General features: G+C 52.5%; 1 protein-coding gene across 1 annotated transcript; it reads right to left on the bottom strand.

Annotated features, from left to right (window-relative positions):
* Positions 1–682: 682 nt before the first annotated feature.
* Positions 683–21,190, bottom strand: LOC106550618 (glycine receptor subunit alpha-4). The gene is made up of 9 exons (XM_087727319.1): positions 20,902–21,190; positions 18,313–18,443; positions 14,243–14,310; positions 13,390–13,613; positions 13,213–13,295; positions 11,200–11,340; positions 9,024–9,238; positions 3,912–4,061; positions 683–1,906 (listed from the first exon to the last, which is right to left on the bottom strand). The coding sequence occupies exons 1-9, from the start codon at positions 20,958–20,960 to the stop codon at positions 1,628–1,630; spliced, it is 1,350 nt and encodes a 449-aa protein (XP_087583445.1). The 5' UTR covers positions 20,961–21,190; the 3' UTR covers positions 683–1,627.
* Positions 21,191–23,074: the final 1,884 nt, after the last annotated feature.

Raw genomic sequence — 23,074 nt, 5'->3', positions numbered from 1 at the left:
GGCTGTTATTCCTGAGCTCTTTCTGTTAGTTACCTGCCTTCAATGTTTTAAATTCTTACCTGCCAAGAGTTGTTTGGCTGATGTGATCATAAATAAGCGTGCAGGGCTGCTGCCAAGGGGCTCTCCCAGAGGGCGAGAGAGCGGGTGGCACAGCTCTGGAAGAGGAAAGCTAGGCGGCCCCCCCGCTGGGCAATGCTCTCCTGTAGAGGGCTTGGCAGGGTTTACGGGCGAGGCGATGGCTGGAGCCCTAAAAGGGGCTGGCAAAAGAGGGGCTGGGATTGTGGGCCTGCCCTGGTTGGCATTGGAGGTGTGGGCTAGTCTGAGAGCTTGCAACTGATGGAGCCATGGAACCATAGCAATAGCAGTTAGACTTATATACCGCTTCATAGGGCTTTCAGCCCTCTCTAAGCGGTTTACAGAGCCAGCATATCGCAACCCCACAGTCTGGGTCCTCATTTTACCTACCTCGGAAGAATGGAAGGCTGAGTCAACCCTGTGAGATTTGAACCGCTGAACTGCAGCTAACAGTCAGCTAAAGTGACTTTGCATTGTCCATTGACGGGCCCTGGGGGCGCCATCCTCGACCAGACTTTCCACAGTCTCTTTAAGGGGGCCAGAGGACCGCCTGGAAGGGGAGGATATTAAGGTAAGGGGGTTGAATAACACCTTAGACACCTTCAACAGGTCCGTGACAGGTCTGAATGCTGGGCGGGTGCAAATTGAAAGATCTGTGCTGCCTTTGCAGATCCTGTTTTCCTGAAAATTGTCCTGACTCTGGGTGTCGGGCTGGATTGGCATGTGAAGAGGAGGAGGAGGAGGAGGAGGAGGAGGAGGAGGAGGAGGAGGAGGAGGAGGAGGAGGAGGAGGAGGACATATGGAGCGCAGTCCGAACAAGGGCAAAGCCCGGGTTGCAGCTGCTCAAAAGCCGACGCAATCTTGGGCTGCCTGAAGGACAGCGGTGTCCAGAGCACAGGAGGCCATTGTTCTATTGGACCCTAGGCTGCTTTGCAAACCGGGAAAGAGTCACGGGGGCTTCGGAGGGTGGCTCCCAGGGCAATCGGGGCTTGGAGCCGAAGCCCTGCCAAAAGCTCTCGGAGCAGCCGACCGCCGTTGGCTTAAGCAGACCACCAAAGCTGCTTCCGCCTTCTCCCTCGACACGGTGGAGATGCCCTCTCAGGAGGGATTTCCTCTCGGGAATTGTCGCCGAGCAGTGTGAACATCTTGCAGAGATGCTGTTCCCCTTGCGGGAGGTTTTCAAGTAGGGAGGGGCTGAACCACCTCTAAGGGAAAGCTGAGCAGAGGCCTGCGCTGGGCAGGGGGACGGACCGGGTGACCCACAGCTTCTCTCTTTACCCGTCCGCTCTTTCGTCCTTCCAAGGCTTCCTGGACCTCAGGGGAGCAACCCAAATCTAGCAAATGAAGGACAACCCCACGACGGGGTCCTAAATCCTATCCTGCTGAGCGGGGGCCCATTTCCCACACCTCCCCTTGGCGCACCTGAGCGTCATGCAGAGTTTGCCCAATTTCTCAGCGCGGCGTTTGGGAAAAGGAGTCGATGTTTGTGCGTTGGTTCTCCGGGCCAGGAGCTCACAAGGAAGCCGCCAGCAAGGCAGGTCCCGCTCACGGCTCAGGGGGCCGCTTGGTGGAGTACTTTGTAGACCACCCAGTAGAAAATGTTGAAGACCAAGAAAGTGAAAGGGAAGACGGCTCGGGAGACGGTGTCGATGCGCTTGGCCCGCTCCACGTAGCGCCTCCGGAGGATCTCGCCTTCTCGCAGGAGGGCGGCCGGCGCCGGCGGGCTGTAGATGGGGCTCTCCATGGCCATCCCACTTTTCACGTGCTGCAGGCAATGGCCCAGTCCATAGCCCTGGAAGTAGAAACGGCTCTCACGGACCAACTCTTCTTCCTGGGGAAGGGGAGGGAAGAGTAAGGGAGGGTTATTGGCTGCTGGCCAGGATAAGACGCCAATGCCATATAGTTGAGGACTACCGTAAATTTCAGAGTATAAGATAAGACACACGTTTTTCCCTCAAATAAGAGGCTGAAAATCTGGGTGCGTCTTATACACTAAACACAGCATTTTTTGCCTCCTGAAGGCCCTCCCCCTTCACCCAAATGGCCATGCAAAGCCTTTAGGAGGCTTCCAGAGTGCTCCTGGGGCCTGGGGAGGGCAGAAATGAGTGAAGAACAGGCCGTTTTTTGCCCCACCCCAGGAGCACTCTACAAGCCTCATAAAGGCTATTCATGCCCTTTTTTCCGGGGGAAAAAACGGGCCCGTTTTTGGGAGGTCTGCAGAGTGCAAAAACCTTAATTTGCCTCTTCAAAATCTCGGTGCATCTTATACTCTGGTGCGTCTTATACCCCCCCGCCCCAAAATACGGTACATTTGTGGGCACGGCTGAAGCTGTGGAACCTTTCCAGCTGAAGCTGCCTTCCCTCCCCTCCCCCTTCGTCTCTTGTGACCGGGGGAGGCAAGTGAGACGTTTTCCGAAGTTGTTTTCCTGGCCTGGGCTCCAGTCCCCCTGATCTCATGGTTGCTCTTCTTCCTTCCGGAGGAGAGCCTTCTCGGTGGCTGCTCCGACCCTATGGAACGAACTCCCCGTGGAGATTCGTACCCTCACCACCCTCCAGACCTTCCGCATAGCCCTTAAAACCTGGCTGTCCCGACAGGCCTGGGGCTAAAGACTTCAACTCCACCCGAATAGTATGACTGTTGTGCTTTTTTAATGATGTATTGTCTTCATGTGTGTACTTGTCTTGTCCTTCCCTCCCCCTGAATTGTGAGCCGCCCTGAGTCCCCTCAGGGAAAAGGGCGGCATACAAATAAAGTATATTCTATTCTATTCTATTCCTCTCCTTCAGGGCCGTTCCCTCACCCCTCTAGCTCTGTCTCCGCACCGGAGGGGCATTTCCATGGCTGCCTGTCGCCAGGTCCATGTCCCAGGCTGAATTATTTCCCCTGCGAGTGGCTCACAGTTCCTAGCATGGTCTGATGTCCTCACAGGCAGCACTTTTCTCACATGCTCCCCCCTCCCTTTAGCCTGCATCCACAAACCACAAACCCCCCCACCTTCCGCTGCATCCTTTCTGCCTGGTGGGGAAGGGCTGGGAATGGGATCGGCCCAGGCAGCCTGCACATCTCCCCTCCAGCATGGAAGTTTGGAGGGCAGCATCAGATGGGAAACGCCAGATGCTGCTGAGTTGATTTGGTTTCCGGATTGCCCCTGAATTCGAAATGCTGCAGCCGGAGCAGCAAAGGCTCAGCTGCTGGTCCCTTTATGATGCCCGCTTTCAAGGCTGGGGTCTTGAGCATGCCCGCGTCTCCCCCCACCACCACGACAGCCTCTGAATGCCAACCTCCAACTTCTCTTTCATGGGTTGAGGCTCTGCTGCTCAGCTCAGCTCTGGCCACCTTCTTTCATGGGGGCAAAAGGGGGCACCCTTCTGCAGGAAGAGGCGGGCCAAGGGCTCTGCTTGAAACTGGCTGGGGGGGGGGGCTGCAGCTGTTGGATCAAGCACTAGAGGGCAGCTCCGATCTCCTGGCACAAAGGCTGCAAAAACACAGCTGCCGCTCGACGGGAAGAAGCGCAGATGGACTGGCGCAGACCCCAGGGGAAGCCCCCTCGCCTTCCCAGGTGGCCTCAGCAGAGGGCCTTCCTGAACCGATGCGGCCGAGCAGCCCTGAGGCTGGGCGAGGGGCAAAGCAAGGGAAGAGCAAACAGCCAGCACGAAAGAGGGCATCCTTTAGTCACCCCTTGTTCCAAAAGATGCTGTCCTAAGCACCAGCAGTTTCCGACTGGCTTAGCAGAAGTCGTCCAAGGGAGGAGGGCTTGGCTTGGTAGGTGCTTCTCCCACCCCCCTCCAACCAATCTCAGAGGCCCCCGGGAGCCCCCTGCCCAACTCTTGCTCACCATCCTCTGCCGACGTTGGCTCCGCCGCAGGCGCAGGAGTTCCTTATGCTGGCGCGAGACGAAGTTGACCGCCGCGTATTCCAGCAGGGCGGCGAAGACGAAGAGCAGGCAGACGGCCATCCAGATATCGATGGCTTTGACGTAGGAGACCTGCCGAGGAGAGAGGTGTTGTAATATAGTTCCTTGTGTAGGTGTGGGTCACCCATGGCCCAGTTCATACCAGGGCATGCAGAGCCACGCTGAACCACACAGGAGAAAACAAACTCCTAAAACGCCATAACATCCTGATAGTGCATAACATAACATTCTGAGATGTGCCCTACCAATGACGCCCAGGATTTGACCATATACAGACAGAACTTCTCTGAGCAGATTAGAAAGTGTACTTTTACAGGCTGTTTTTACTCACATGCTATTGCTCCTCCTGCCTTTGTCCTATCTCAATAAAAGGGGCTCTCAGACCCCCAATCTGGGTCGCTCCATCCTGAGAAAGATCGTGTCCTGTCTTTTCTCCACATTGGCCTCATGGACGAACCACGGGAACGTTACAGAGAGGCATGGGCAAGACACTCCCCAGGCCTTGTTGGCTGTTGCCTAAGCAACCCCCTCCCCAATTTCGGCACCGCTTCCAATACTTCCGACTATCTATTCTGTTGCAGCCCACCCACCGAAAGCACCGAAAGCATTTCTCATTTGGCACAGCAAGGCATGGTCCCTCCCTCATGCCGGGCAGACACCCAGATGCCACAGCAGTGTGATGGTTCTCCTGCGTTGAACATTTTGTAGGGCTCTGTGTTGCCTTGCAAGGACCAGGCATGCTTCTCCCCCCCCCCCCACCAGCTGCCTGGTCTCCAGATTCAGCACCCCAGAGTTAAGGACAGCGCCATTTCTTCACCATTGTGGTTCCTCTGTGGAACTACATCTATGCGGAGGGAAGCATGCAGTGGGGTACCCCAAGGTTTGGTCCTAGGCCCAGCGCTCTTCCACGTCTTCACAAACACTTTAGATGTGGGATTACATGAGGAGCCCATCAAATTTGCAGACGACACCAAGCTGCCAGGGATAGCCAACACTCCAGAAGAAAGGCTTAAGATACAGAAGGATCTTGACAACTTGAACATGGGGCGCTAACAAAATGAAATTCTGTGCCGATTCAGGCAAGAAAAACCAAATACACAGGTATAGTAGAGGTGGTACCTTGCTCAATAGTAGTAACTGTGAGAGGGATCTTGGAGTCCTAGTGGACAACCATTTAAATAGGAGCCAGCCGTGTGCAGCAGCTGCCAAAAAAGCCAACACAGTTCTAGGCTGCATCAACAGAGGGAGAGAATCAAGATCACGTGAAGGGTTAATACCACTTTATAAGGCTTTGGTAAGGCCACACTTGGAATCCTGCATTCAGTTTTGGTCGCCATGATGTAGAAAAGATGTGAAGACTCTTGAAAGAGTGCAGAGAAGAGCAACAAAGATGATTAGGGGACTGGAGGTTAAAACATATGAAGAACGGTTGCAGGAACTGGGTATGTCTAGTTTAATGAAAAGAAGGACTAGGTGAGACATGATAGCCGTGTTCCGATTTCTCAGGGGCTGCCATAAAGAAGAGGGAGTCAAGCTATTCTCCAAAGCACCTGAGGGCAGAACAAGAAGCATTGGATGGAAACTAATTAAGGAGAGAAACTATTTAGAACTAAGACATCTCCTAACAGAATAATTAATCAGTGGGACGACTTGCCTCCAGAACTTGTGAATGCTCCAACACGGGAAGTTTAAAAGAAGGGATCGGACAACCATTTGTTTGAAATGGTATCATGTTTCCTGCCTGAGCAAGGGGTTGGACTAGAAGACCTCCAAGGGCCCTTCCAACTCTGTTATTCTGTTCTGTTCTAAATTTTGCACTGACACGCAGCTGCCAATAATAGGCAACACCCCAGAAGACAAGGGCAAGACCCGAAGGTGAGAAAAGTAGGATCTTACATTTAGGCAAGAAAAGTCAAAATAGAAGAGGTGACACCTGTCTCCACAGCTGTAATTGTGGGAGGGAGTCCTAGTGGACAACGCCTTAAATAAGAGCCAGGGTGTACTTCAGCTGCAACATCCCCCCCAAAAAAAAACCAGTGCGGTCCTAGGCAGCTTTAACACAGGGATAGTATCAAGATCACATAAAGTAGTAGTACTGTATTATGCTGCACCGCACTTGAAATACTGTGTCCAATTTTGGTCACAATATAAGAAAGTTATTGAGACTCTAGAGCAGTGTTTCTCAACCTTGGCAACTTGAAGATGTCCGGACTTCAACTCCCAGAATTCCCCAGCCAGCGAATGCTGGCTGGGGAATTCTGGGAGTTGAAGTCCGGACATCTTCAAGTTGCCAAGGTTGAGAAACATTGCTCTAGACAGAAGGCAAAGAACAGTGTCAAAGATGATGACACAAAGATGGAGGCTAAAACATGAAGAACAATTGCAGGAACTGGGTATGTCTAGTCCAGGGGTCGGCGAACTTAAAGACTCAAAGAGGCATTTGGACCCATTTCCCACAGAAAAAAAAAACACCGGGAGCCACAAAGGTCCTAACCGGAAGCCCCCTGTTCAATTCTGAAGCTGACCAGAAGTTCAGCTCCCCCACCATAGAGTCTCCTCCTAGCGCGGCGTCCTTTTTCCTCTACCTGTCATAACCGAAAGCCCTATCAATTGTGGAGACAACTGGAAAACCCTCCCCTTGCCATAGAGTCTTCTCCTGGCACACTGTGCTTCTCTCCCTCCCCCGCTGGAAGCTCCTCTCAAAATTGTGGCGCCAACCGGTGACGGAGCCGCAGCAGTGGGAGGGAAGAGCCACATGCGGCTCCGGAGCTGCAGTTTGCTGACTCCTGCTCTAATGTAACAAGGAGAAGGATTAGGGGTGACATGATAGCATCTTCCAATATCTTGTCACGTAGAAGAGGGAGTCAAGCGATTTTCCAAAGCATCTGAGGGCAGGACAAGAAGCAACAGATGGAAACGTATCAACGAGAGCAACAACCGGAACTGAGGAGGAATTTCCTGAGAGGGAGAATGATTAAAGAGCGGAGAGGCTTCCCTCCGGAGATTCTGGATGCTCCATCAGTAGAGAATTTTAGGAAAGATTGAGTAAGGAGCTTGGGTAATGAAATGTCTTCAAGAACACAACCCAGATCCGAGAGCACCAAGGACCACTCAGATGGGACAGCCCTTAGTCCAGAATGATCTGAGGTCTCCTGCTTAAGCAGGGAGTTGGATCAGAGGCTCCTTCCAACTCCGTTCTTTGGCTATGCTGTCCCCCAAATGGAGCCAGCGATGGCTGCAGGGACGTCAGCTGCTTCTGGATAAATAGAAGGGCCAGACTAAGCCTTCCTGGCATTCGTTGTTTTGCCTCCTAGGAGCGCACACTTACATTCAGAGGTCGAGTCCCCTTCCCCCCCCTCTCACACCAGCTGGCATCTGATGTTCCTCAATAAGACCCCCCCTTGGCTACTTGCCAGAGGTGGAGTTCAACAGTGGCTTTTCCCCTTGGAAATATAAATAGCCTGAACAGATGGGAGGCAGATGTTAGAAGAGATGGGGAGGGAGCTCCCCCCATCCCCAGCAGCAGAGAAAGAAGGAACGGGACTTCGCCAATGCTCAGATCCAGATGGGGCTGGAAATCCCGGAAGGAGTTTTTTCTCCTCCTTTCGGTGAGCCAAAGACAGAAAGATTCCTTGTTAGGATGTCTGCAGTGCTGGGCATCTAAAGCTTACCTATACCCATTTTACCCAGTCCAACCACCCCCCGAAACCCTTGGTGCTGCTGGCCTTAGGAGGCATACTGAGGGGCTGTGTTGTTCCTGCCTCGTTTGCTGCGTAAGAGGCATCGCAGTGCCCGCTATCCATTGTGCGTGTGGCACAAAGAAGAGGATGACGTCCGCGTGGCTTAATTCCTGGGCTTTGTGGCGGACTTCTGAAGATGCACAGAGGGTCTCCATGGTAGCCATTGGGTACGTGGCAGAGGTGGGTTCCTACCAGTTCGCACCTATTCGGTAGAACCGGTTCGTCAAATCTACCGAACCGGTTAGGAGAGGTTCCACCAGTGGACCCGGAAAGCAGGCCACACCTACAGAAGAGGTTCCAAAATTTTTTGAAACCCACCACTGACACACACACACACACACACACACAGCACAACGGGGCTGCCCAGGAGGCGGAAGCTGCATCGCTGCACCCTTACTCACACACACACACAGACTCACACAGAGAGAGAAAGAGAAAGGAAGAAATAAAAAAAGAAAAAAGAAAGAAAAAGTGAGAGAGAGATGAAAGAAAAAAAGGGAAAAGGGACAGAGAGACAAAAGGAAGGAGAGAGAGAGAGAGAGAGAGAGAGAGAGAGAGAGAGAGAGAGAGAGAGAGAGAGAGAAAGAAATCACATGGCTGGCAAGCCACTCCCACAAAGGAGGCCACACCCTCGAATATTTTTTGATGGTACGTGGCATGTCCCTACCTATCCTGGCTCCCTTGTAGGTCATTTGGTGGGATAGCAATAGCAATAGCAGTTAGACTTATATACCGCTTCATAGGGCTTTCAGCCCTCTCTAAGCGGTTTACAGAGTCAGCATATTTGCCCCCAACAATCCGGGTCCTCATTTTACCCACCTCGGAAGGATGGGAGGCTGAGTCAACCTTCAGCCGGTGGGATTAGAACCGCTGAACTGCAGATAACAGTCAGCTGAAGTGGCCTGCAGTACTGCACCCTAACCACTGCGCCACCTCGGCTCTTATGGGGAATGGGGAAGGTGGTCTCTCCTCTTGCCAGGGCAACCTTCCTGGGGTATGGACTTAATGCCCTCCAAAAGGTAGTGTACCAAAGAAGGGACATGTGCGAGGACAATAATGCTCCTTCCTTCAGCTCAGGGGTGGTGCATGGAGACACATAGGATCTTCTCTCGGTTTGAGGGAACCGCTGGAAGCAGCATAGAGGGACTGATCATTGGAGGGCTGTGATGTGACTTCCCCTCCCACCTCTAGGTGGGAATGCTGGGAAGCCCTCGGAAAGCCAACTCGCTTCCTGCCCGCCCAGAGACACATGTGCTGGGAAGGTGCTTCAGGATCCCCTGCCGTGGGCCCTGACCTTAGGCAAGGATGCCCGAGACCCTGCACTCTGGGTGGTCATTGTCAGCACCGTGGTGATGCCGAGCCCAACCCGGGCAGGCGCAGCATCCATGTTGATCCAGAAGGAGACCCACGAAAGGATGACAATCAGCAGGCTTGGGATGTACATCTGGATCAGGTAGTAGCCCATCTGCCTCTCCAGGTGGAACTTCACTTCGATGCAGGTGAACTGCCCTGGAGGGAAGGAAGAGAAAGGGCTGAGCCACAGCAGAGCCCGCCACCCGTGGACCCCCTTTTCCAGAGGGGCACCTCGAAAAGCAAAGAGCAGACTCCCAACACGGGAGGTCATGCTTGGTAATGGACGGGTGCAAGAGATGGGGTGGCTGATGCGTTCAAAGCAATGGACTCTCTGGCAGAGCTGCTGGGGATAGATAGATAGATAGATAGATAGATAGATAGATAGATAGATAGATAGATAGATAGATAGATAGATAGATAGATAGAAGTTTATTTATATGCCGCCCTTTTCCCTGGGGGGACTCAGGGCGGCTCACAATCCAAGAGGGAGGGGGAGACAAACTTTTTAACATATAAGACAATACATAATTAAAAAACAACATTCATACCATTCGGGCGGGTTACAGTCTTAGCCCCAGGCCTGACGGGATAGCCAGATTCTGAGGGCTGTGCGGAAGGTCTGGAGGGTGGTGAGGGTACGAATCTCCACGGGGAGATCGTTCCATAGGGTCGGAGCTACCACCGAGAAGGCTCTCCTCCGCGTAGTTGCCAGTCGGCATTGACCGGCAGATAGAACTCGGAGAAGGCCTAATCGATGAGATCTAATAGGATGTTACTGTGGCTTTTGAAGGGGAGAAGATAACCGATGTGGTCTAGGATTGGGAGGGGGGGGGCAAAGCAAGAGGATACCCAGTTCTGTCCAAGCCACGATAGCAGACAGAGATAGTCAGAAGCGAAGGGCGGGAGTAGCAGCGTTGCTGGGTAAGAGGCCTGCCTCATCCTCCAGCTCTCGGGGCTCCTCCCCGAGGCCAGCGAATCGGGTCTCGGGAGCTCCAGTTGCTGTTACAGGATGCCAGGTTAGCTTGCAACAGCTTGCCACCTGTATCCACAATCTGATTGGGGATAAACTCCCCTGGGGCTTGGGTTTGGCCCGGACCACGGTCTCAGGATAAGATGAGGCAGCAATTATCCTCCCATGAAGGCCCAATGGCTTTCCCAGGCTGTGCTCGGCAGATAATGGAGCGAATGGGATTCAGCCGCTTCGCACCTATTCGTGAGAACCGGTTGGCAACTTTCTAAGCAGTTCAGAGAATCGGTTGTTGGAAGAAATCTCCTTTTGTTTTTTTCCCCACTTTACAGGGCTAATCCTGTAAGGAAGGCAGGAAGGAAACATTCTGGTGTTGTTTCTAGCCTAATCTTTGTTGCCCTGCTTACAGAAACTGCCTCTCCGGTTAACCCTTATTACCATTGTAACAGCTAAGGCGAAGCGCCCGTCGACCTGAGTGACATTGACTTGGCCACGCCCACATGATCACATGACCAACAAGCCCCGCCTATCCAGCTGATCATTAGGGCAGAGAACTGGTTGGTAAATTATTTGAATCCCACCACTGAGCGAGACCCTCTGACCCCCACGCGGCCGGACTCTGTAAAATCTGGTTCTCTCCCCAAGCCTTGGGGTGTTTGGTTTGTCAGAAGCTCTTTTCTGTTTGTGTGTGTTTCCTTTTTGCTCTCTTTGTATCATATAAGAGCCAAGGTGGCGCAGTGGTTAAATGCAGCACTGCAGGCTGCAGCTAGATCAGCAGGTCAGCGGTTCAAATCTCACCGGCTCAGGGTTGACTCAGCCTTCCATCCTTCCGAGGTGGGTAAAATGAGGACCCGGATTGTTGGGGGCAATATGCTGACTCTCTATAAACCGCTTAGAGAGGCCTGAAAGGCCTATGAAGCGGTATATAAGTCTACTGCTATTGCTATATTGCTATATTGTCTTATGCAGTATGCTTGCCTAGAGTTGCGATAAGAGTCACAGAGCGAATGGATGGATGAATGGATGGATGGGAGGTTGAATGGATGGACGAAGGGCAACATCATAGTAGTTTTCAAGGCAGTCTGCAAACGGGGCCTTTTTAGCACTGGGAGAAGTGCTGAGCCTCTTCCCACCAGGCAGGTCTGCTCACCTGTGTTGTAGGATTTGGTGCAATAGCCCAGCTCTTTCTCATCCCGCAGGATGAACTGAGGGAGCGTCAAGCCCTCGGCCACCTGCACAGCCTCCTGCTCCTTCTCCCACTCAAAGATCAGGTCATTCATGGTGTAACCAACTGCAAGGCAAGCAGAGACAGGCATACTTTAACTTTACTTTAATAAAATTTGTATGCCGCCCACTCCCTTGGGACTTTGGGCGGCTCACAGCAAGACAAAAGAACGTATAAAAAGATGAAAACAAAGATACAAGTTGTTAAAAAATTCCACAACATCCATTCCATCTGAGTGGAGCTGGATATCAATCAACAGCCCCAGGCCTGCCGGAACAGCCAGGTGTTGGTGGCTTTACGGAAGGCCGGGAGAGTGGTAAGGGTCCGGATCTCTACAGGAAGATTGTTCCACAGGGCCGGTGCAGCTACAGAGAAGGCCCTCCCCCGGGGGGCGCCAGCCGGCATTGTCCGACCGATGGCAGCCAGAGGAGGTCCAACCTGTGTGAACTTGTTGGTCATTGGGAGGCAGTAGAAGGAACCCGGAGAAGAGGCAGAGCAGAGCCACCCCCCACTCGGCCTAGAGCCAACCCTTCTCTTGCTCCCCCCTCCACCTTTCATGGTTCCTGCAATGGAGAGGGATGATGTCCATCTGCGTTCCATTGCTCAGGTTGTCTGACGTGCCCAGGTCACACGGTTTCCAGCTCCATCTCTCTATTGGGCCTTCCAGATCCCTCCTTAATGAACCAGCTAGACAATGTTGGCTGGCGGCGCCTCAGAGGAGGGCCTTCTCTGTTGCCGCTCCGGCCCTATGGAATGAACTACCCCCAGCGATCCGGACCCTACCCACCCTCATGGCCTTCCGAAAAGCTATTAAAACCTGGCTATTAAGATTAAGATTTAATTTATTTGTATGACGCCCTTCTCCGGGAGGGACTCAGGGCGGCGAACAATTCAAAAGGGGAAAGGGGATACAAACACAATACACGTAATTAAAATACACAAGAGTCATACAGCCATACAAGTCGAGAGGGGAGGGGAACTCATCAACCCCAGGCCTGCCGGCACAGCCAGGTTTTGATGGCTTTCCGGAAGGCCTGGAGAGAGGTGAGGGTCCGAATCTCCGCGGGGAGTTCATTCCAAAGGGCCGGAGCTGCTACAGAGAAGGCCCTGCCCCGGGTGGTAGCCAGATGGCATTGGCTGGTAGGAGGCCGACCCTGTGCAATCTAACGGGTCTGTGGGAGGTAATTGGCAGCAGGCGGTCTCTCAAGTACCCAGGTCCAATACCATGAAGGGCTTTATAAGTTACGACTAGCACCTTGAAGCGTATCCGGAGACCGATCGGTAACCAGTGCAGCTCGCGGAGGATAGGTGTAACGTGGGTGTACCGAGGTGCACCCACAATCGCTCGCGCGGCTGCATTCTGGACGAGTTGTAGTCTCCGAATACTCTTCAAAGGCTGCCCCATGTAGAGCGCATTGCAGTAATTATTCCGGCAGGCCTGGGGCTGTTGACCTCTTGACCGAGATCTAGCCCCTCTTAGACTGGGTGCATGATGTGTTCTTTTAATCTGTTCTCTTTTGTTTGTCTTTTTAACCTTTTTCTTAAAATTTTATTTCTGTAAGCCGCCCAGAGTCCTTCGGGATTGGGCGGCCTATGAATTTAATAAATAGAAATAGAAACCATCTGGAACTTTTGGGCTACCCCCCATCTAGCTGCAGCTTCAACCCAGGGAGTTCTGAGTTTGTGCAATGCCCTGAATTATACGCCAACCACCTTGCAGAATGGTTAAGCCCCAACCATGAGGCCAACCAAGATGACAGTTAATGAAGCTCAGCGCAGGGTGCAAATCCAACCGCTGCACCTAACCGTACCGTCTACGACTCCTTGTACCTACGATTAATTCCCACTGCCCATCAAATGAGCATGAGCACCAGGAAAGGTGGCTCGCGTGCAGCACCAAGGACTCTGTGGTTGCTATGGTTCAATAAGAGTACCTACAGCTCTCCAGCTGCATGGTGCATGTCTGAATGTCCATGGGGAAGTTCTTGAGATCCATTGGGCAGGAGAGGATGAGAGTCAGCCTAGGGGGAAGAGAAAAGAACAGAGTCAAACAGGACACGCTGAGCCGTATTTTCTGGGTAGTTAGGCTGGGCAAGGTGGGGTTGAAGCCGATACCTAATGCTATACAGCACTCCCCCGTTTCTGAAAATCCGCAGAAGCTTGTTGTCCGTAGTGACTTCATGGAAGTTGGCTCCCTTCTCGTTGGCAAAGAACAGGTCTGGCTTCCAGATGGAGTCCAGCATGGAGGGGTCCAGGTCAAGAGAGTCGTCGGGGTATTCCCAATAAGTTAGGCGGGGGTCATTCCAGTGCTGTCGCAGAAAAACATTGACCCGATAATCCTGGAAGAGCCCAAGAGAAGCCGTCACGGGGGGGGAGCCAAGGCCGGCCTGTTGGCAGCTAGGACAAGAACTACAGCAAAGGAGGGGTGTTTTATAGCAATAGCAATAGCAGTAGACTTATATACCACTTCATAGGGCTTTCAGGCCTCTCTAAGCGGTTTACAGAGAGTCAGCATATTGCCCCCAACAATCTGGGTCCTCATTTTACCCACCTCGGAAGGATGGAAGGCTGAGTCAACCCTGAGCCGGTGAGATTTGAACCGCTGAACTGCTGATCTAGCAGTAGCCTGCAGTGCTGCATTTAACCACTGCGCCACCTCGGCTCTGTTTGATGGAGGGGGCAGAGAGGGGCTTGGAAGGGGCTGTTGCAAGTTAGCAGAAGTGGGCCCAGCCAGCCCAAGGCTACTCGTTGGCTCTCCTGTCGCTCTTGCTCCTCCGGCCCTCGCTTGCACCCCTGGTCTCCAACTGCTACCCTGAAAACGGTCCTCCGAGTAATGCCAGAGGAACCAGGGAGAGCTGGCGCCTGTCGACTGGGCCCCTCCCAAGCTTGCGGCTTCTACAGGCCAAAGGTGCCGCAGTGGTTTGGCTGGGTTCGGAGAGGAGGCTGAGAAGGGCGGGAGAAGCCTTACCATGGTCGTTTCTGTGACGGAACCAAAGCTGTTGATGAAGATGTTGCACGTCACATTGACGGGTGGGCCTGGGAAGACATTAAAAGAGGACTCACGGCTGGCATGTCACAAAGCTATAGCAATAGCAGTAAGACTTATATACCGCTTCATAGGGCTTTCAGCCCTCTCTAAGCGGTTTACAGAGTCAGCATATTGCCCCCAACAACAATCCGGGTCCTCATTTCACCCACCTCGGAAGGATGGAAGGCTGAGTCAACCTTGAGCCGGTGAGATTAGAACCGCTGAACTGCAGATAACAGTCAGCTGAAGTGGCCTGCAGTACTTCACCCTAACCACTGCGCCACTTCGGTTCTATGGGAGTCTGAGGTTGGGTTCCCACTCAGATAAGGATATAAGGACCGTTCGGCTGGATCAGACCAAGGACTGTCACGGGGGAGAAGCAAATGGCTCTTCCAATCAGAAGACATTTGTCCCACCTGCAATTCAGTGGTGGGATTCAAATAATTTAACAACCGGTTCTCTGCCCTAATGACCATCCGGGTAGGCGGGGCTCGGTGGTCATGTGAGCGTGTGGGCGTGGCCAACTCAATGCCATTCACATCAATGGGCGCTTTGCCTTAGCTGTGACAATGGAATCAGGGTTAACCAGAGAGGCAGTTTCTGTAAGCAGGGCAATAAAGATTAAGCTAGAAACAACACCAGAATGTTTCCTTCCTGCCTTCCTTACAGGATTAGCCCTGGAAAGTGGGGAAAAAACAAAATGAGATTTCTTCCAACAACCGGTTCTCCAAACTGCTTAGAAAGTTAACAACCGGCTCTCCCGAATAGGTGCGAACCGGCTGAATCCCACCACTGCTACAACTGTAACCTCAGTTCCCCATCCCAGACTGGATGTCAGGTCTTCCGAAGCAAGAACTTCCAGTAGAGCACTCCCATCCTCCGTGAATTCACCCAATCTCTCCCAACAGCCATCCGTGAGTTTATCCCCTGTGGGAAGTCAAAGGCCACCACCGCATTTTGAGGGGAATAAAATTCACAGCTGGATGATGTACTGAAGGAAGAAATGCCCTCTTTTGGCCTCCAGTGTTACATCTGCTCCCAGTCAGCTTTCTAAGTGGGGTGGGGGGGTTCTTTCCAGGTGCTGAAAAGATGGAGAAGACCAACTTCTCTCTGTCCAGTGGTGGGTTTCAAAAATTGTTCGAACCTACTCTGTGGGTGTGGCCTCCTTTGTGGGAGTGGCTTGCCGCCCATGTGACCAGATGGGAGTGGCTTGCCGCCCATGTGACTGGATATGAAGATGCCGACGACACTTGTCAGAACCACCTTAAATTACCTCCCACACAGCACTGGCATGCATAAGAATAGGATGTAAACTTTTAAAAGGCATCTTTGGTTTGCGTTAAAACAACTACAACACACGCAATGTTCTGATTGCACCACAAACACAGTAGTCATCCTTACCTTTCACAGAGGCACTGAGTTTGATAAATATGAGCATGATAGTGTAGAATAATCATATCCAAGGACCAGTGGTGGGTTTCAAAAAAATTTGGAACCTCTTCTGTAGGTGTGGCCTGCTTTCCGGGTCCACTGGTGGAACCCAACGACCGATAAGATCGCACAGGGTGGGCCTTCTCCGGGTGGCGTCAGCCAGACAATATCGGCTGGCAAGTACCCGGGGGAGGGCCTTCTCTGTAGCCGCTCCGACCCTATGGAACGAACTACCCCCAGAGATCTGGACCTTACCCACTCTCATGGCCTTCCGAAAGGCTATTAAAACCTGGCTCTTCCGGCAGGCCTCCGTCTGTTGACCTCTTGACTGAGGTCCAGCCCTGATTAGACTGGGTGTATGATGTGGTTTTTTTTAAATCTGTGTTTCTCATTTTTAACTTTTTAAAATTGTATTGTTGTAAGCCTTCGGGATTGGGCGGCTTATAAATTCATTCAATTCAATTCAATTCAACCTCTTCTAACCAGTTCGGTAGATTTGACGAATCGGTTCTACCGAATAGGTGCGAACTGGTAGGAACCCACCTCTGTCTCTGTCCAACCCCACCATGTCATCCGTGTTTCCTACACCCCGATTCCACTTCCGCTCAGTTGCCTTGGTTGATGTGATTTTTTTCTTGAGGTGGAGAACCCCTGAAACAGCAGGATGGGAAAACAGGCTGGGGGGGTCTTCTGAATGCAGAGACTCCTGATTCCCCTCACAGGTCTATCACATAAGGACCCTGATTATCCGCGTCGTGACCCATCAAAAGCGCGGAGGACAAAATCACGCTCAACGAAAGCGCGCATGTGATGTCATCACAGCGCGACGAAAAAAATTAAAAATTGAAATAAAATTAAAATTAAAGCAAGCCGATTCACATAAAGGTAAGGGTTAGGTTAAGGGTTAGGGTTAGGGTTAGGTTAAGGGTTAGGGTCAGGTTTAGAGCGTTAGCGTTAGGTTTAGCGTTAGGTTAAGGGTTAGCGTTAGGTTTTTCGTTACGTTAACGGTTAGGTTTAGGGTTAGATTTAGGGTTAGGTTAAGGGTTAGGTTTAGGGTTAGGTTTGGGGGGGTTAGGGTAAGGTTTTAGCTTTATTTTTACATTTTTCGATCACAGCGCGATGTTTTCGTCGCGCTGTGATGACGTCAAATGCGCGCTTTCGTCGAGCGCGATTTTGTCCTCCGCGATTTTGTGGTGGAACCTATCCGCGTCTCCTCAAGATCTCAGGCCAAGGTGTGCAGTAGCTCTCTGGGACCGTCCTCTTGGGGGAGTCAACAAAGAACGAAGCCCAGAGCCTTCTCCCTACAAAGCAATTGAGCCACAACCACACCGCGAAGCCAATACTGCCTTCTCAGCCACCCCCAGCACCCTCCCCAGTCGATCCCAGGGAGAAGGAAGAGGAGGAGGAAGAGGAGGGTTGCAGTGGTGCAACCGCTCCTCCGTTCCTGGGTCATCATGTTTTCAGAGCACCTTTGTTAGCCCGGAAGGGAAACACGAAGGTAACGCAAAGGCCCAGCGGCTCTTTTCAAAGGGCGCTTCCCTCCAGGAGAGGTCCAGGGAGCTTCCCCTGGAAGGTGCTTTCTGCAGGAAGCCGGCCTCTTCCTTTCCAGAAGGAAGCAAGGCAGCCAGGAAGCTCCTCCCTCCTCCGGGGCACCCCCTGGCCCTGCCAGCTCCTGATTTCCCCCACAGGTCTGTCACATAAAGACCCTGATTATCCGTGTCTCCTCAAGATCTCAGGCCAAGGTGTGCAGTAAAGAATCAAACAAGCCACTACTTTTTTTGGTGCGTCTGTAGATAAGATGGATTTGATTATTGTTCCTAATAAATGGATTTGAAAAGGAAGATGGATGCCTTGGACTTTATTTTTTGGGACATGTTACTTGGAGGCTTGACGATAGATAGATAGATAGATAGATAGATAGATAGATAGATAGATAGATAGATAGATAGATGGATGGATGGATGGATGGATGGATGGATGGATGGATGGATGGATGGATGGATAGATGATAGATGATAGATGGTAGATAGATAGAAGATGGATGGATAGAAAGAAGATGGATAGATAGATAATTGGGATAAAGAAATAGATAGATAGATAGATAGATAGATAGATAGATAGGATAGATAGATGATAGATAGATAGATAGATAGATAGATAGATAGATAGATAGATAGATAGATAGATAGATGGATGGATGATATATAGATAGGTGATAGATGGTAGATAGATAGAAGATGGATGGATAGATAGATAATTGGGATAAAGAAATAGATAGATAGATAGATAGATAGATAGATAGATAGATAGATAGATAGATAGATAGATAGATAGATAGATAGATAGATAGATAGATAGATAGATAGATAGATAGATAGATAGATAGATAGATAGATAGATAGATAGATAGAAGAGGAATCTTCTCCTCTTGAGAAGATTCCTCAGAAGCTGCTTCTAGGTGGGGCAAGCCCTTCGCAGGCTGGAGAGGAGATGGGAAAGATCTCTCTGTCTCAAGGCAGGCTCTCAATTCACCGCTGCCCAGAGGAATCCAGGCGGCCTTCCAGCGGCTTCCACCTTACCTTTGAAGTTGGGCCTAATGCGTGCGTCGTAACCTGAGGTCCGGCCCATCAGCTTGTCTAGGAAATCGGAGGGAGACATCGGCTGGGGGAGACTCTGCAGGGCCGACTTGACTTCTTTCCCTGCCACGAATCTGGGGGTGGGGGTGGGGTGGGGGAGGAGAACAGAGCAGATATCAGTCTGGCAGTCGTTCCACACAAACACGCCTTCTTCATGGGGTGCACCGCAAGCAGGAGGCCACGTGTGTTACCCTATTTTAGGGTGTCACGCAAATCTAGAACTTTAAGTTTCTCCCAGTGTGTGTGTGGGGGGGGGGTTGCCTTCCCCTTCTGCAGCACGCGGAGGGATGTTGGTAGAGATCACCTGTAGGGAAGGATCCCAGGCAGATCCAGACGGGGATCGGGTACAGAGACAACATTCCCCGCCCCCTGTCCCCGCAGTTGAGGGTTTGTGGGTCATAAAGACTGCCATGGATACTACATTTGATGATGGACTCATTTGTCCCGGTTCCACCACAAATGCGCGAACGGCAAAAGCGCGCCTGACTAAACCGCGGTGACAAAACCGCGCCAACAAAACCGCGCAACGAAGGGGCGACGAAGGAGCCCTGAAGCGCGCTGACAACAGCGCGCCGACAGAAGCACGCTGTAACCTAACCCTAAACCTAAACCTAATCCTAAACCTAACCCTAAACCTAACCCTAAACCTTACCTTAACTTAAATCGCGCTTCTGTCGGCGTGCTGTTGTCGGTGCGCTATTGTCGACGCGGTTTTGACATCACGGTTTTAGCGCCGCGGTTTTGTCAGCGCGCTTATGACGTTCACGCTTTTGTTGGGTCAGGATTTGTCCCAAGCAGAGCAAATAAATGAGGAGGGCCCTGGAGTATGAAAACACTCATTTCGGGCCTTCAACAGAGAAACAGCTGCAAGATTCCCTCTCAATAAATTTGCCCCGAATTCAGAGGGCAGAGCTTGGCTTAGTCAAAACGCTTCAACCGAAGTGCCACTCAAGAGACCGCCGAAACCAATCAAGGCTGCCAATGGAATTGCGTCAGCTTCCTTCCTTCGGTTGCCCCCAGAGCTGCAGTCCTGGCACTCTTCTGCCATTCCACAAGGCCCTGGAGAAGCTCTCGCATGGTATCGGTGGGGGGGGGGGATGCTCTTCACGGCCCACAGAGCCCCCTTTTCCTACTACGGGGTTGCAAGGATGTGGTGTCTTCCTTCATCCCATGTGCCCAGGCAAAGGAGGTTTCCTCCAGGTTCTGCCCCCCCCTCCGTTTGACACACAGATCTATCCTCAGCCTCTGAGATGAAGGAAGTACACCTGGCCATTTCTCTCTGCCACCCCGACCCCAGCACCGGGGTCCATAAATTCTTAATTGTGGTTTTTTCTAGCAGTTTTAGGAGGCCTAAGACATTCCTTCTAAGACTAACCTGCTCCCACTTTGTAATCCTGGACAATTTACTTTTAACCTCTCTGGGAAGAAAACGTGGCTTGTTAAAATAACAAAGACCATGTACTTTTACAGGCTGTTTTTAAGCAATAGCAATAGCAGTAGACTTATATACCGCTTCATAGGCCTTTCAGGCCTCTCTAAGCGGTTTACAGAGAGTCAGCATATTGCCCCCAACAATCTGGGTCCTCATTTTACCCACCTCGGAAGGATGGAAGGCTGAGTCAACCCTGAGCCGGTGAGATTTGAACCGCTGAACTGCTGATCTAGCACACGCTATTGCTCCTCCTGCCTTTGTCCTATCTCAATAAAAGGGGCTCTCAGACCCCCAATCTGGGTCGTCGCTCCATCCCGAGAAAGGTTGTCTCCTGTCTTTTCTCAACATTGGCCTCATGGGCGAACCACGGGAACGTTACAAAACCGTGGAAAAGTTTTCCAATCACAAAAGCAGCAAAGACTCTCTGGAGATCCTGAGGGGAACCCGAAGCACAAAAGCCACAGACCTTCCCACGACCAGCCAAACCCAGCTGGGTCAGGATCCAAGTGGCCCCAGCGAGCTCTGGCCCACAGAAGCTGAAAGGGGGCACAGCTGGACCTTGTGTGGGCTAGAAGCTCTTCCCTCTTTGGGGGGGCCAAAGTGTGGCGCCCATTCATCCCTTCAACCTGGAGACAAAGGCTCAGCTGAACCTCAAATGATGCGGTCTAAAGAAACGCAAGAAATTAATTTAGGAGTAAAGGCCACCAACCTTCACGGGCAGTCGAGAAGCCGGGAGGGGAGGAGAGGGGTGGGCGAAGGCGCCCTCGGGGGAAAAAAAACAGCCGAGGAGAGGAAGAGCCGCTTCCTACGTCGGGCAGCCCATCTTTACGGAGCGCCCCGGGAAACTCCGCTGCGCCGCGGCGGGGAAGCTCCAGAGGGAGTCGGAGCCCGCCGCGCGCGGGATTTCCCTGCGGGGACATCGGAAACTTCTCGGCTGCTCGGGGGAAGGAAGGCGAGGAGCCTTAACCGCTCCCAGGCTCAGGAAGGGGGAAAAAACGCCCGCGCCGCACGTGTGCGGCATCCCAGCCGGCCCCTCCAAGGAGCCCGCGCTCCCCCCCCCCGGCCGAGGCAGACCCCCCCACACACACCGCTCCACTCACCCGAGGAGAGCGCCCTGCAGGAGCAGGAGGGGGACTCTCCCCCCGTGGGCCCGGGCCATCCTCACGAGGCCAAAGGGGCCGCGGCCGAAGCGGGTGGACGGCGAGATTCGCGGGGCTGCGAATCCGGGGGCTCGTGGGGTTCTCCAGTCCGGGGAGACGGGCGAGCATGTCCCGCTGCTCTGTTTCCACGCAGGATTGGGCGGCGGCGGCGGCGGCGGCAGCGGCAGCAACAGTCCCGAACCGAGGCGTCCGGACTTCGGCCAAGCCGGCCTTGCCGGAGCCCGAAACGCTTGGCTCACTTCTCCCCGCCTCCAGCAGGGAGGGCGCTGCCCACCCACGCGAAGGACAGCCCCGACGGTCGACGCTCGGCTGTAGGTCTGGCAGCCTCCTTCCGGGAGCCCACGCCGGGCTCCTTGGCGGGCGCTCAGCCTCGACGACGCCCGCGGCGGCAAACTAGACAGCAGGGGCAGGTCCAGAGCGCCGCTTCTTGCCCGGCCCGAAGGAGATCGCGCGGGCAAGGCTTCCTGAAGCCCCCCCACACCCCGCAGTTCGGAAGACCGAGAAGGCGCCTTCGCTGCTGGCTGGCGGGGCACCAGCGAGGCTGTGGCGAAACTCTTGGTTCACCTCCCAGGAGGAGCGCGGGATCCCCGGAGTCCCGCCTGACCGAGGGGCTCAAGCGTCCCCCGCGGAGCGGACGGAAGAATTTCTCCACTAGACCGTCTGGAAGGCTTTTCTTCCCTTTCCACACGTTTCGTTTGCCCGGGTGGTGGACGGACCGTCTGAACACAGTGGCTGCCTTTTCAGTGCCAAAACCCGAGTTCAGAACTTGCTTTCCCTCGATCCCTTTCTGATGTCCTGCTGTGTTACTCCTTGTCTCCTTCAGCTTCTCCACTGCTCAGCTTAGAGTCCCTAGTTGAAACTAAACGGTAACATATACAGCTGGAAGACTCTGCCTTGTCAGCCCTGGGGAGTAAAACGTCCAGATGTGTCTGCTTCCAAGCTCCTTCAAAATAGAATAGCGTGGCCCATTCCAGATATCTGAAGGGAGCTGATTCTCAGCCTGTTTCGATTTGGGAGGGCTGAGCCATTCGGTGCTCTGGCAGATTGTGCCGAAACGTTGGTCAATTCTGCCAAGGATATTGCCATCCTACTAATGTATGAAGGTGCAACAGCCTTTCTAAACGGCGGAGGAGGGAGAAGCGAGCCACGCCCACCCTTGGAGAAGGAGGACCATGATGGCGAACCCATGCCAGAAGTGGAACCCAGATCCCTTCTTGTTAGGATGCCGCCAACAGCTGGTGTTCTGGTTTCTGGCTGGTCTTTGAGGATGCTGGAGCACCAGAAAACAGCCTGAAAACAGCCCCAAAACGGCCTGAAAGTGGCGTAGAAAACCACCTGAAAACGCGCATGTGTGCGCCCAGCCAGCTGGAGTTTGGCGTTTGGAGTTTATTCCATTTGTAGGCCGCCCTGCAAATCCTACCACAAATTTCTGAGGGGCAACAAACACTTCCCCACCAGCAAGAACAGAATGAAGGTTTAATGCTGATTAGTGCTTTACTAGTCTTAGCATGTAGTAAGATAAAGGAATTTCAACTCTTAGCTCTTGGATCAGGGATGAGGAAACTCAAGCCAAATTGATACTTGCAAATTTTGCTGTCCAGGCTAACTCAGATGGCTCTGAACAGAAGAATCATATGGAGATCCTGAACTTCCCCCCAACTAGATAATTTACCCGTCTCTTTCGCTGAAGAACAGAATACAGCAAGAACAAGAGAGCTACAGTTTCCCAAATATATTTTACAGCAGTGCTTTTCAATCAGTGGTTGAATGTCTATGGAGATTATCTCAGTCATCCTGGTCATGGTTACCCCAAAGGTGTTTTTTCAAGAGGCAACTGGACTTTAGGGAGGGGAAATTACAAAAAGTAAGACAAAGACAATCAGACAATACGAACAATTTAAAAGCACAACAGACACAGCAAATTCGAGTAGGGGGGGGACTCAACCCCAGGCTTGCTGGGACAGCCAGGTCTTCACGGCCGTCCGGAAGGCCTGAAGGGTGGAGAGGGTCCGAATCTCCAGGGGGAGCTCATTCCAAAAGGCCCGGGGCAACCTTGGTCCTTGGGTTTCCAATGCTCTGGCACCCATACATGCACCCATGTTACGGTTTGGGT

This window comes from Thamnophis sirtalis, unplaced genomic scaffold (genome assembly GCF_051295495.1).
Source record: "Thamnophis sirtalis isolate CommonGarterSnake01/CBP01778 unplaced genomic scaffold, rThaSir2_p1.2 scaffold_13, whole genome shotgun sequence".
NCBI classification, from domain to species: Eukaryota; Metazoa; Chordata; class Lepidosauria; order Squamata; family Natricidae; genus Thamnophis; species Thamnophis sirtalis.
Note: the sequence above shows the minus strand (reverse complement) of the source record. Positions and strands in the feature narration are given on the sequence as shown.